This window comes from Podarcis tiliguerta (assembly GCF_965153285.1).
Source record: "Podarcis tiliguerta genome assembly, chromosome: 14".
Taxonomy (NCBI): Eukaryota; Metazoa; Chordata; class Lepidosauria; order Squamata; family Lacertidae; genus Podarcis; species Podarcis tiliguerta.
The window spans coordinates 6001804-6014065 of NC_139547.1; the positions used below are offsets into that span (position 1 = coordinate 6001804).

Sequence of the window (12262 nt, forward strand, 5' to 3'; positions counted from 1 at the left end):
CAAAATACAATATGTAAGAAGTAAAAGAAGCAATAAAAATATAATTTATAAACCATGAAGCATCTATGCTTCTATGAGATTTAGAATTGAGGGGGAAATGAGTGAGTTGAGGTATCTGAGTGGGAGACCCCATCACAACACCAGAGTTGTTATAAGCCCCATATAACACCCATGTATTTTTATCAGCAATCCTTCATATAATCTGATAATTCATTGTCAGTATCTCATTCAAAACAATTAGGATCCATCTGACTTCAGTGACGGATCAGAATGTTTGGTGTTTTCACACCTACAGTAGAAGCATTATAAGAAAATAGACTTTTCTGGTGTCTGTATCTGGTTGGAAGGCATGAGGAATGCTGCATGATGGGAACATGGCCTGTCTTGAGTACTTGGCTGTATGTGCAGAGGCAAGGTTCAGGCAGCCATCGCAGTCTTGATGCCATTCTTCATATGGCTTTCTTAGCCGCCCTTCAACATAAGGTCCTGGGCAAGTTATAACCACATAAACCACCTGCTCTTGTTGTTTGCAGCCTGGCTGGATTTTATTGGACCAACCTGATGCTTCTTGCCAGTTGCGGGAGCCAGAGTCTTCTCTACCTGCAGGCTGGGAAGAGAGGCAGGATGTCCTTGGCAGGACCTACTTTGTCAACCATGAATCGAGAAGGACACAGTGGAAAAGACCAACCGCTCAGTAAGTCTTACTGCGATCTTAATTCAAAATAGTCCGCGATAGGGATATTACTAAATGCATGTTACTAGAGAAGGCTTGTCTGTAGGAGGTGCTGAGGACTTCTCATCTGTAGATCTGATTCAAAACACTTTTCTGTGATGGTTGTTAAGCAAGAACATTTCTTGATTTCCATTTTAAAAGGGGAAACCCCCACAATTTTAAATGAAACAAATTGGTTTTGCATTTCTAGAGCTACTTTCTTTGACTAGTCATGCACCATTTGTGCTTTTGTGTAGAGGGCTGACCAGCCCATTGCTCTTCCGCTGTAAGCTACAGGCAAAACTGCAAGTCATTTCCCAGATTATTGGGAATGTTGTTGCACTTTGACCCCTGTGGATATTGCATTGTGTTCTGTTGACACTAGTAGGCATGACATAGCTGTGTGTGAAGAGGCCCAATTATTTCCCACGTCAGTCTTTTTAAAAAAATCATTCACTTGTGCTATAGTGCTGTTTATTTCACCAGTATTTCACAATCGTCCTCTGAATTGGTGGGGGTGCTTGACTATTATTTCCCCAGAAGTCAGCACCAGTAGGCTTCTTTTACAGATTTGCAATACCCCTTAATGCCTCTTCCTCTTCAGCTGCATCCAGAAAGAAAGGAAGGAGCCAATGTGGGTCATGTGACCTTAACATATGAGAGTGCTGGAGGTGAAAGAATTAAACAAGTTACCCAATCAGAACCCGGGGTGGGTGGAGTCAGAGGGACTATAAAACCAGCTCTGGGAGGGGCGAAGGAGGAGTTCTTGGTCGGTTGGAGTGGGAGTGAATTGGGATAGAGTCTGTGGGGTTATGTTGAGTTAGTGTAGTGAATTAAGCTGAGTCAGGAACAGTTAGGAGCTAGGAAGACAAGTAAATAACTGAGAGGTGGTTTAGTGATTGAGAGCAGGTAGTGGAAGTTATAGGTCTGGATAGACACCCCATGATTGTAATTGACCGATACCGTTTATGAAACCACATACTTGTTAAACTGCAATAAATAAACAGAAGTTTATGTTCCAATTTAACCCTGACTGGACTCAGTATTGTACCAGGTAGGGCCTGGGTGGTGGCAGAAAGGAATAAAGTGGTGGCACAGGGATCAATAAATGATGAAACATCTGGGGATCCTGTGTGATCGCCACAGTCATTGCCCATCTTGCAGCACTGGAGGAAACACAAAGCGCTCAGTGGGCCTAGAAACTGGGCGGGAGGTGGCACAGGATTATGTCCAAGGAAGAAGCAGGCAGCAGGAATAGAAGCGCAGGCAGAATAGAAAGGAAAGGAAAGAGCATGAGAAATAGCCTTTAGCTGCCTTTTCCAGATGGATTTCACCTCTTCTGTCTCACAGTATATTAGAGATGCATATACTTGTAGCGGCAACAGGATAAAAAAAAATGAGCCGTCTCAGCTCTCCACCGCCTTCTTCACAGATCACAGGGACCCTTGTGTCTCCCTCCTGAGCTTTAGCAGGGTAGCAGATGCTGGGAAGGGAAGGGTGAGCACCTCAGGCCCCAACTCTGCAGGTGAACAACAGAAGCCTCCCAAGACTCTTCCTGCTCTTCCTTTGGAAGGAAGGGAGTGACTGGGGAGCAGGAACTCCTAAGATGGTCACTTTTTATAGACAGTAAGGTCTCCTTTTCGCCATCTTCGATATCAGCCAGGCATATTTGGTGGGAGTTGGGAATGAAGCTAGGTTTATTAAATTTGCGTATAGCTCACCACTAAAAAGCCCTAAAATGAGTTAGAAGCAGTGACGGTGCCAGGCCATTTTGTGCTGTGGGCAAGCAAAATTTGCACCCCTCCCAATTTTTGTTATTGTGCTAACTTCAGTTTTCGAAGACAGATGTCTCAGAGAAATGATAAAATTCTTCAAAATATAAAATAAATGTCAAACATTATCATATAACAAAAACTAATCTGTATAAAACCGTGCCCCTCAAAGGTCAGTATTGCGCCCCCCTGAGGTCTGTGCCCTTGGTGGCTGCCTCGTTGGCCTGATGATAGCACTGGCCCCAGTTCCAAACAAGAAAAAAAATACAGTGGTACCTCGGGTTACATACGCTTCAGGTTACAGACTCCGCTAACCCAGAAATAGTACCTTGGGTTAAGAACTTTGCTTCAGGATGAGAACAGAAATCATGCTCCAGCGACGCGGCAGCAGCGGGAGGCCCCATTAGCTAAAGTGGTGCTTCAGGTTAAGAAGTTTCAGGTTCGGAACGGACCTCCGGAACGAATTAAGTACTTAACCCGAGGTACCACTGTACAGTAATAAAACCACAAAAACAGAATAAACCCTTCATCTGGAAGAGACCCGTGTCAGGTCTGAAGCTTGTCATGGTCTCCGGTCATTCAAAATGCTGAAAGCTCTGCCAAATGCCTTACGTTGGTCTGCTTTAAGCTTCTCAGCCAGCTCCAGTATTTAATCTTGTGACCTGCCTCATCTCCCTATGAAAGCAAACCTTTCGTTTACATTGTACCTCTTCAAATATTTGAAGCCTCAGAATCCACCCACCTCCCATGTTCCCTTAAACAACATTTTTGTGCAGGGACAACGGACCCGATGCAGAGACTGGCAACATTCAGCTGGAAGTGCAACACGCCTTTGCTCGCCGGCATCAAATATCCGAGGAGGCGGAGAATCTGGACCACAGAGAATCTCCTGAGGTGGGAACCTCACTTTTCATAGCTTTCATAGCACCTCTTTACCCTGACTTTTGACACTTGAGGCCGATATTTTTAGGGTCCACCTTATTTTTGTAATTGTAAGTTGTTTTAAATTTTGAGCCTTAATGTTATAATCTGCTTTGGGACCTTAGAATGAAGGTCAGTTAAATAATAGTTGTCACTTGTCTGTCTCGAGAGACAGTGGAAGGGTATGTCAAAGTCAAACCGTTGGAGTTCCAGCACCAGCTGTGGCTGCAGAGACCGATTTGGGAGAAGCATGTTTTGTTGCAGCTGGGGCAGATGGAGACGTCTGGTTGTGCTGCTGCAGATGCACCATGTTGTTTCTTCTGTCTGTGCTCCTCCCAGCAGTCATTCTCCCTCTGGTCACTGCTATGGATAGACCTGACTGTCTGTCTCCAGGCACCGTGGTCATCTGTGAGGGATTCCCACACAGCGGGATAAAATGATGGTGATGATGATAGTGACATTAAAATTCTGATGAAATATTTAACGTTTCTTAGAGTTGGGAGATCATCACAGAAGATGAAGCAACTATGTACAGCAACCAGACTCCCCAAGTCACTGTGCAACACAATTCTGAGGCAGAGAACGGCCTTACAGAAGAACTGAGCACAGAGCTTACGACCTCTGGGAGTTCCACTGCTGCCCAAGCAGATTCCTGCACTGTAAGCATGATGATAAATCAAACATTGCATGCTTTAAGCAGCAGGGTCTGCCCCTGAAGAGGCTCTGTATCACACACCCTCTCCCTGCAGCTAGTTTGTTCAAAGGGTAGCCTAGTTCCATCTCCTGGTTACTGGTGTATTGGGTAAGCATGTTAGGGTATGCATGTACCAGGGATTGACACCTGTGCATGTGCTGCTCATCACAACAGTAACTGTAGAACTAAAAAGCCTTTCCCCCTCTTGTCCTTCAAGAGTGATTTAAGCAGAAGAAGTAACCCTCAGCCGTACCAAGCTGAAGAACAACCAGCTCTTCCTGTTGTAAGTTAAGCTCTGAATTATCCTGCCTGATTGTGATTCTCTTCACTGCATGTGACCAAGTCCCATGTGCTCTGTCCGTGTTACTGCAATCCTTTCACTACAACCTAAAGCACTGGGAGAAAATATTCGAATAGTGTTTAAGGGTTTCCTGTGCTGATTCAAGATCACCAAAGAATAGGAAAACAGATAGGAGAGAAGAATTAGTTTGGAGGGTGATTAGCTTAGCAAAGTGGTGGTGAACGGAGGGGAACTTGTGCGTTTCAGAACTAATTGGGAAATGAGCAATTAATCTGAAAACAAGTAGAACTCCCTTCAAACAGCACCCTGTTGGTGTTTGGAATTCACTCCTAGCTTCCAAAATGGGGCTAGGCAAACTTATGGATGATCAGAATACTGCTGACTGACTGGGATGGCACCTGCAACCTCTTTCTGTTGGTCAAATTTATTGCCAGTGGCTGATGCTGCTTTATATTAGTTTACCACCTCTGGACTTGCTCACAGATGGAGTAGGAGACTGCCTAGTCAGTGGTGGAGGTTGACTGTACTGGTAACTGCCTAACACAGCAGTTAACTTAGTTGGCATGTACATTCTCCTCAGTTGTCAACTTGCTTCCTAAAATATTTAAATCTTTGTTCTGTGATGTGTCTGAGCCCTGAAAAAAATCCACAAGTAGCCTTTGCCAGCTAATTCTATCTTCTTTTAGTTACTGCCTACTTCATCTGGACTGCCTCCAGGCTGGGAAGTAAGGAAAGATGACAAAGGAAGGCCGTATTATATAGACCACAATTCCCAGACTACCACCTGGAAGAAGCCAGCTGTACAGGTACCTTCCCCCCCCACCACCCCATAGTCATCTGATCTAGAATTAAGATTGCTGCATGGGGTTTGGCCAAGTCACTAAAACGTACAGCAATCAGTTCCTGCTTATTCAAGCTTTCCTTGCAAGTCTCATTGGATAAGAAAACGTGGACCTTGTAGTCTTTCTTGTGGAATGCCCAACTCCCATCAGCCCAGCATGGACATTAGTCTGGGATGATGGAAATTGCAGTCTGATCTCTAGAGAGCCACAGGTCCCTTGTCCCTGTTCAGATAAACATTGCAACAAACTCCACCATCCCTGATGGTGTGCATGTCACTACAGAGTTTGCTTGTATCAACATGTATTTGGATGAGAGCATTGGAAATTGCATTAAGGAGCTGACAGAGTTTGTCTGTATCATATTGAGGCACCTTGAAACCATTGAATCATGTTTCTTTGAGATCTGTGAAGAATTGGTTGTCATCCTTTTGTTCCATTTGCTCGTCCCCTGAGCACAACCTGCCATTTTGTTCCAGCAGCCCAAATGATGCAAGCATCCAGGGGTCCCATGCTGAGGGCACTTCAGTACATGCAAGAGTTTACCTGAGCGGCTGTAATTGCAGTGCACACATTGAGCCTAAACAAAACAAGATACAGGGGTTTTGTGTAAGAACTTTATCAGAATTTCAGTATAGCTACAGTATAGCTACACAAGACCTCCGATTAATTAAGATAAACTAACCAGTAGGAATAGATATTGTCCCCCGCATCAAAAGCACAACTGTTGTTGTTGTTGTTGTTATTTATTTATTTATTTATTAAACCTATTGTCACTCTGAGGTCTCCTAGCAACTTACAGCAATATATATGCATATTATATATTTACACACAAAAAACCCCGCAAGGGGGAGAAAGTGGATGGATCATGTCATGCACCAATATATCATCTAACGTAACATTTATTTTTAAAAAACAAAAACAACATGCCTGCCATATAAATTACAAACAACATTAACCATACTCAAATAATAAACAAAGTTTACTGATACCCACTAATTAGTAGATAAACAACCATTTAGTGAAATATAACTGGGGACTTTATCACTCTTTTGCAAACCGTATGTGCAAATCAGGAAAATAACACTATTCAGCCAAACCTCAGTAATAATTTTAAAACAAATAATTTGAAATTGCCCCCCATTAAAAACAAACAGCCTGTATTCTGTCAATTGTAAAACATGATAACTGAGACTGGTAACATTTCCTCTTGTGTAATCCATCTCATAGACTCTGGCTTGAGGCATTGAGCAAGGTCTTCCCTGCTTGCCCGCGCATTTCACTCTACTTGCATTCTCAATTTTCCAGCAGATTGGGGTGGATGTGGGTCAGCAGGCCACAGCTCCACATTCTTCCTCCAGACAACAGTTGGCATCAGATGACTCACCGCAGCAGCCTTCGTTCCAGAAACCCCCAGAAGCTGATCTTGGACTTCTTCCAAAAGGCTGGGAAGTTCGTAACGCTCCAAATGGGAGGCCTTTCTTTATTGACCACAATACCAAAACAACAACGTGGGTAGGTAGCTTCTGGATTTAATGCTGCTGTGTATTTTTAATATTGAGGAGACAGAAGGTGGGTGGGGTGAAAGGACAATTCTTTAAAGAGCAATGCAAGGTCCTCACACCCGCGAGAGTGTTTGGCTTGCTGATTGACCTTTGCTGAACTGCAGACACTTCCCAGCAGTATCGCGTGAAAGAGGAGGAATCTGTGACTTTCTCTGAGGAAGGGAAGGCCCGGCTTGTCCCCTTGAAAGGCTCCCTCTGAGCTTGGTTTCCATGTGATCTTCCTCGCACAAGACACTGACTTGCTAGCAGGTCCTGCTGTTGAGCACCTTCCCTTCCTGATTCCTTGCTGTGTTACTTATCCTGCCAGCTGCTTCAGTTATACCCTAGCAGCCATTTATTTGTTTTGATTATAAAAACCAAAAACAGTAAAGTAACAAGAAAATCCGCTGGCTGCGAAGAAAACAGAGTTGAGAACAAGCCTGTTTCCATAAAGCAAAGCTGAGCCAGAGCTATAGTTCTCCTCACCACCCTCACCCAAATCCTGGAACTGGTCTCAAACCCCAGCATGGCATGTCAGTTTCTCTTTCTGGAGAACATTCTGTCATTACCTGGAGGGAAGTTGCTAACAAAAGGAGCAGTTGCCCCGAGAAAGCAGAATTCGCTTTTGAAAGAAATGGGCAGCAGACAGAGCTGCTCAAATCTGTCAGATTTGCTGACTGAAAGCGGCAGTTCTAAGCACATTTTCCAGGGATTAAGTCCCCTTGAACCATGATTTCGCCCATGGAGAGAGGGATGGCTGGATTTCTATGGGGAAATCTTCCTCTTCGTGAAGTGTCACATGGATCTGCTGTTTAAATTCTGCCTGCAGCGGCTTGTGGGAAAGTAGAGTTCAGTGGCTTTCCTTGTGTGAGGCCTTCCTTTAGCAACCAGCCAGAAGTCTTAAATGTCCATGGCTAAAACAGTAGCTTAACAGTGTTTTTTCCCTTGTCAAAGGATGACCCCAGAATCAGAATTCCTGCTCATACGAGAAGAAGGACCTCTTTGGACCCTGCAGACCTTAGCCCTTTACCTGTAAGCACCTGCTCTTGGCCTTTTTAATACTTTACATCCCTCAGATTACCATTAAGCACAAACCATTAAGCATCATAAAAGGCTGCTGCTGTTTAAATCTGTGGAACCATGCCAGCACACCCATCATTTAGCATCCTGCCAATGGGTACTTATGGTTTTCTCTCTTTCCTTTAGCCTGGCTGGGAAGAACGAATACATACCGATGGAAGAACATTCTACATAAACCACAGTATGTAGAAGTTATAGCACGACTCTCCCTTATAAGATATAATATGACTCTCCCTTATTGCTCAGCCTTACTGCAACTAATACATATGTGTGCTTGCAGATACCAAGAAAACGCAGTGGGAAGACCCTCGCTTGCAGAATGTCGCAATAGCTGGACCAGTAAGACTCCCTGGATTACTTTAAAATCAGTTGTAGCAGCTAGCCAAGTATTTGCATCTTCTGTTCACCCCAGGGCACTTTCACCTCAGAAGTTTAGAAGTCGGGTGCAGGTTCAATATTTATCCTTCTGAGCAGTTGCCAAACTGTATGGTAGAAATAAGAGGATACAAAATGGTTCAAATGCATCGGTGCAGTTATTTTGAATGTGAGAAGTGTCTGAAATGGGGCCAGGAATTGAATTAGTGGTGGGGGGCGATGGTGTTGAAGTTCACAGGCAGGAGGTGGGGCCAGTGCTTGTGAAGATGAACGTCTCCTAGAGCTCAGTGATGTTCACCTGTCTATTGTTTTGTATATGTTTTAAACTGATTTTATCAGATACTGGGAAAATTTGGCTAATAAACATTAAGTGAGCTAAAGTAACCCTTCCCCCAGGGCTCTTTGAGCCAGTCCAGCATTCCAAACACCAGCTGGTAATGATGGTTTTGCAAGGGGAGTGCCTTGAAGGGCCCCCTCTCCATTGCTTCCACCAGGAAAATAAAAGGCCTGGGGTGAAGAGAGGTACAGTGGTGCCCCGCAAGACGAATGCCTCGCAAGATGGAAAACCCACAAGACGAAAGGGTTTTCCATCTGCAGAGGCCCTTCGCAAGACGAATTTCCCTATGGGCTTGCTTCGCAAGACGAAAATTGATGAAAAATTTTGAGGGTTTTTTTTTGCTCCAAAACCCCTTTTTCTGAATCGCTAATCCCTTAAGCCTTAAAAAGCCGTTTTTAGCCCTTAAAGTGCCAATAGCGCTAATAGCGCTAATCCGTCAATGGGCTTGCTTCGCAAGACGAAAAAACCACAAGACGAAAAGACTCGCGGAACGGATTCTTTTCATCTTGCGAGGCACCACTGTACTTGATTCCTGGCATGGGTTCCTGGTACCATCACTGGGCCTCTAATTTTGGAATTGACTTGGAAATGGTGCGTTTTTCGGGTTTTCTTTCTTTCTTTCTTTTGGAAAAGCTCGTCTAAACTGAGATGGCGGGAGGGGTGGAAAGTGGTTTCACCCATCTCTATAGTGACAGTTGGATTTGAGAAGAATTCTTGAGACTCCCCTCATCACAACTCAGCCATAAGATTGAACCCAGTTTTATGCATCTGAATCCCCGAATCTTCATTTTATGCTTTCATACTGTTTCATTGATTTTGGGTTGTCCTTTTCTTTTAAGGGATAGGGGATTTATATTATACATAGTGTACACCACTTAGAGATATTTTGAAACATTAAGCAGTTTAGAAATGCTTTTAAATAAAGTGCAAGGCTCTCAAATTGGTCTCCAGCCACAGCTCAGTTGCATCCCTGAGATAAGTAGGTGGCGTGAACTCCGGCCCCTGTCGGCAGGCTCTGTGGAAACTATTTACTAAAGGTGGTATCTGAACCATTTTGGATCCGTTGTGGGATCTGTTCCTGTTCATTATTTCCCCCCGGACAAAATAGAAAAAGCTAAGGAGGTTTACTAAAGGGGCTGATTTTGTGTTTGTGAGGGATAAGTGATCCAATGCTGGCTTGCAGAAAATGAGAAATTTTTGTTGGAATAAATTTATATAAATACAGTGGTACCTTGGTTTACAAACTTAATCCGTTCCAGAAGTCTGTTCTTAAACCAAAGTGTTCTTAAACCAAGGTGTGCTTTCCTATAGCAGCGGGGGACTCAATTTACAAATGGAACACACTCAACAGGAAATGAAACATGTTCTTATTCCAAGGCAAAGTTCACAAACCAAAACACCTACTTCTGGGTTTGCAGCATTCTTAACCCAAGTTGTTCATAAACTAAGCTGTTCTTAAACCAAGGTACCACTGTATTTCTATAAAAAGTGAATTAAAACTTTGGGTAGTGCTGTGGACAAGGATTGCAAAACAAGTGTGTGGTATAACTGAAAGATGCTCTAGTTCCCTCCTGAGTGTCCTCCCACCCCAAATTCTGTCACAAAACTGTAATCGCCTGGCCTAAGGCAGAAACTTTCATGCATCAACAAATATTTGCCCCGATGAAATGTGATGTTGGATACTTGGACATCTTACATTCTTCTACCCTTCCCTCTTCTTCTTCAAAGGCTGTGCCTTATTCCAGAGACTATAAAAGAAAGTATGAATTCTTCAGAAAGAAGTTAAAAAAGCAAGTAAGTTATGAGTCTAGTAACTTCAAAGTGAATATGTTTCCAGAATGTGTGCTGCTTCTCCTGTCTTCTTTTCTTGCAATGAGTGCAAAGATCAGCAGTGTTTCACCTCTCCCCGCCCCCCCCGCCCAAACTACGATCTTCCCCTGCCCCCTGGGGTATGACAATGTTACATGATGTACCACTGAACAAACCAGTGGAATGACTAGAGTACAGACTACTTTAAATAGTCACTTGGCACAGAAGTACAGTTGCACACACATGCCCACCTTGTTACCTATACATAAGAAAAACCCTGCTGGGTCAGACCAAAGGCTACCCAAGGCCCATCAAGCCCAGCATCCTGTTCCCACATTGGCCCATTACAGAATGCTCACAAGCAGGAGCTGAGTGCACCAGCAGTGCTCTCCCCATTTTTGATCCCCAGCAACGGGTATGCTGTCCCTCTTAGTTTTTATTGGTCATGAAGGGCAGGGGTCAAGGGGTCTGGCAGTTCCTCCACTGTGAGATGTGAAGTTACAGGGAACCAGGCAGAGGGTCTTCTCAGAAGTGGCACCCACCCTGTGGAACAACTCCCCCCCCCCCCCGGTCAGATGTCAAACAGATAAATATCTCACTATCTCATTTCCTAAAATTCCTAACAGGGAAGTTTTTAATGGTTGGTTTTTATTGTGTTTTTAAGATTTTGTTTGGAGCCATCTAGAGTGGCTGGGGCACCCCAGTTAGATGGGCGGCATATAAAGAAATAAAATAATACTATATAGCACACGTGGTTGCCTGTGCCAATCTGAGCACCTTGTTCATGCCCCCAAGCATCCAAGCCTTATCCTCTGTGAATTCATCTAATCCTGTCACCTGCCCTGTGATGCTCAGATGAAGGGCAATATATAGATTTAATAATAAAAAATACATAGTCTTCTTTCAAAGCCATCTAAGTTGGTGGCCATCTTGTGGGAGTGAATTCATTAGCTATGTGCTCTATGAAAAAATAACTTTAAAAAAGGTATACTACTTAAGTGTAGTCTTTGTAAGCTTGGAGCATTAACAGTCTAGGCTGGTATTTGTTAGGGCACATAACTTCAAATGCTCCGTGTTTAATTGAAGAGCATTCTTCAGTCTTCATTGATCAAACTTCTTGCCAAAAGTGCAGGGCCCTGTTTAAGTATCCTCTCTTCATTTTGCTTGACAGACTACTCTAACAATCAGTTACCGTGTTTCTCTTCAGGGTGATATTCCAAGTAAGTTTGAAATGAAACTTCACCGTGCCACAATCTTCGAAGACTCCTACAGAAGAATTAGTGCTGTAAAGAAGCCGGAGTATCTCAAAGCGAGGCTATGGATTGAATTTGATGGTGAAAAGGGTTTGGACTATGGAGGGGTCGCCAGAGAGTGGTTCTTCTTCATCTCCAAGGAAATGTTTAACCCATACTATGGACTGTTTGAATATTCTGCCACGTAAGTAAGACACCTGCTGTGGCCAAGATTCTTCTGCGTGTGTGAAATGTTGAACAGCTTAAACAACAGATTAGCCAGCCTGCTATCCAGATACTTCATACCTCATTTGAAGTTCTCCTATGTTAGCTGTGTGTGTGTGCATAGAGAGAGCACTGAGTTTCTTCTCTTGGCTAAACTTGGCTACTCTAAGGCTCCTCTTTGCCCATTTCTTCGAGAATGGCAGTTCTACAATTTGAGTCTTATCTTAAGAACCAAATTTAACCTTGAGCCAAACTCCAGGAGGAGGAGGTGAAGGAAGCAGCCCTTCTGCAACTCATCTTTGCACTTCTACCTGGGAGAGGCCCAGTGGGGTGAGGCAAGTGCTAGACTGGATGGATGGCAAATTCTGACTTCCTGGGGAAGGGCAATAGCTCAGTGGCAGAGAGTCTGCTCTGGGTGCTC

General features: G+C 43.9%; 1 protein-coding gene across 11 annotated transcripts in view; it reads left to right on the forward strand.

Moving 5' to 3' along the window:
• The window catches only part of NEDD4 (NEDD4 E3 ubiquitin protein ligase), a 46615-nt gene that overhangs the window by 27133 nt on the left and 7220 nt on the right, over nucleotides 1–12262 (forward strand). For 5 of the 11 annotated variants that reach the window (XM_083412995.1, XM_083412998.1, XM_083412999.1 and 2 more), the window contains 11 exons: nucleotides 534–694; nucleotides 3261–3378; nucleotides 3900–4064; nucleotides 4317–4382; nucleotides 5087–5206; nucleotides 6551–6754; nucleotides 7738–7815; nucleotides 7990–8044; nucleotides 8144–8202; nucleotides 10304–10369; nucleotides 11592–11821. In XM_083412995.1, coding sequence (XP_083269121.1) covers nucleotides 534–694; nucleotides 3261–3378; nucleotides 3900–4064; nucleotides 4317–4382; nucleotides 5087–5206; nucleotides 6551–6754; nucleotides 7738–7815; nucleotides 7990–8044; nucleotides 8144–8202; nucleotides 10304–10369; nucleotides 11592–11821 — 1322 coding nt within the window. Of the gene's footprint in view, nucleotides 1–533; nucleotides 695–3260; nucleotides 3379–3899; nucleotides 4065–4316; nucleotides 4383–5086; nucleotides 5207–6547; nucleotides 6755–7737; nucleotides 7816–7989; nucleotides 8045–8143; nucleotides 8203–10303; nucleotides 10370–11591; nucleotides 11822–12262 lie in introns of all 11 variants that reach the window. The other 6 variants (XM_083412994.1, XM_083412997.1, XM_083412989.1 and 3 more) reach the window with 2 other exon arrangements.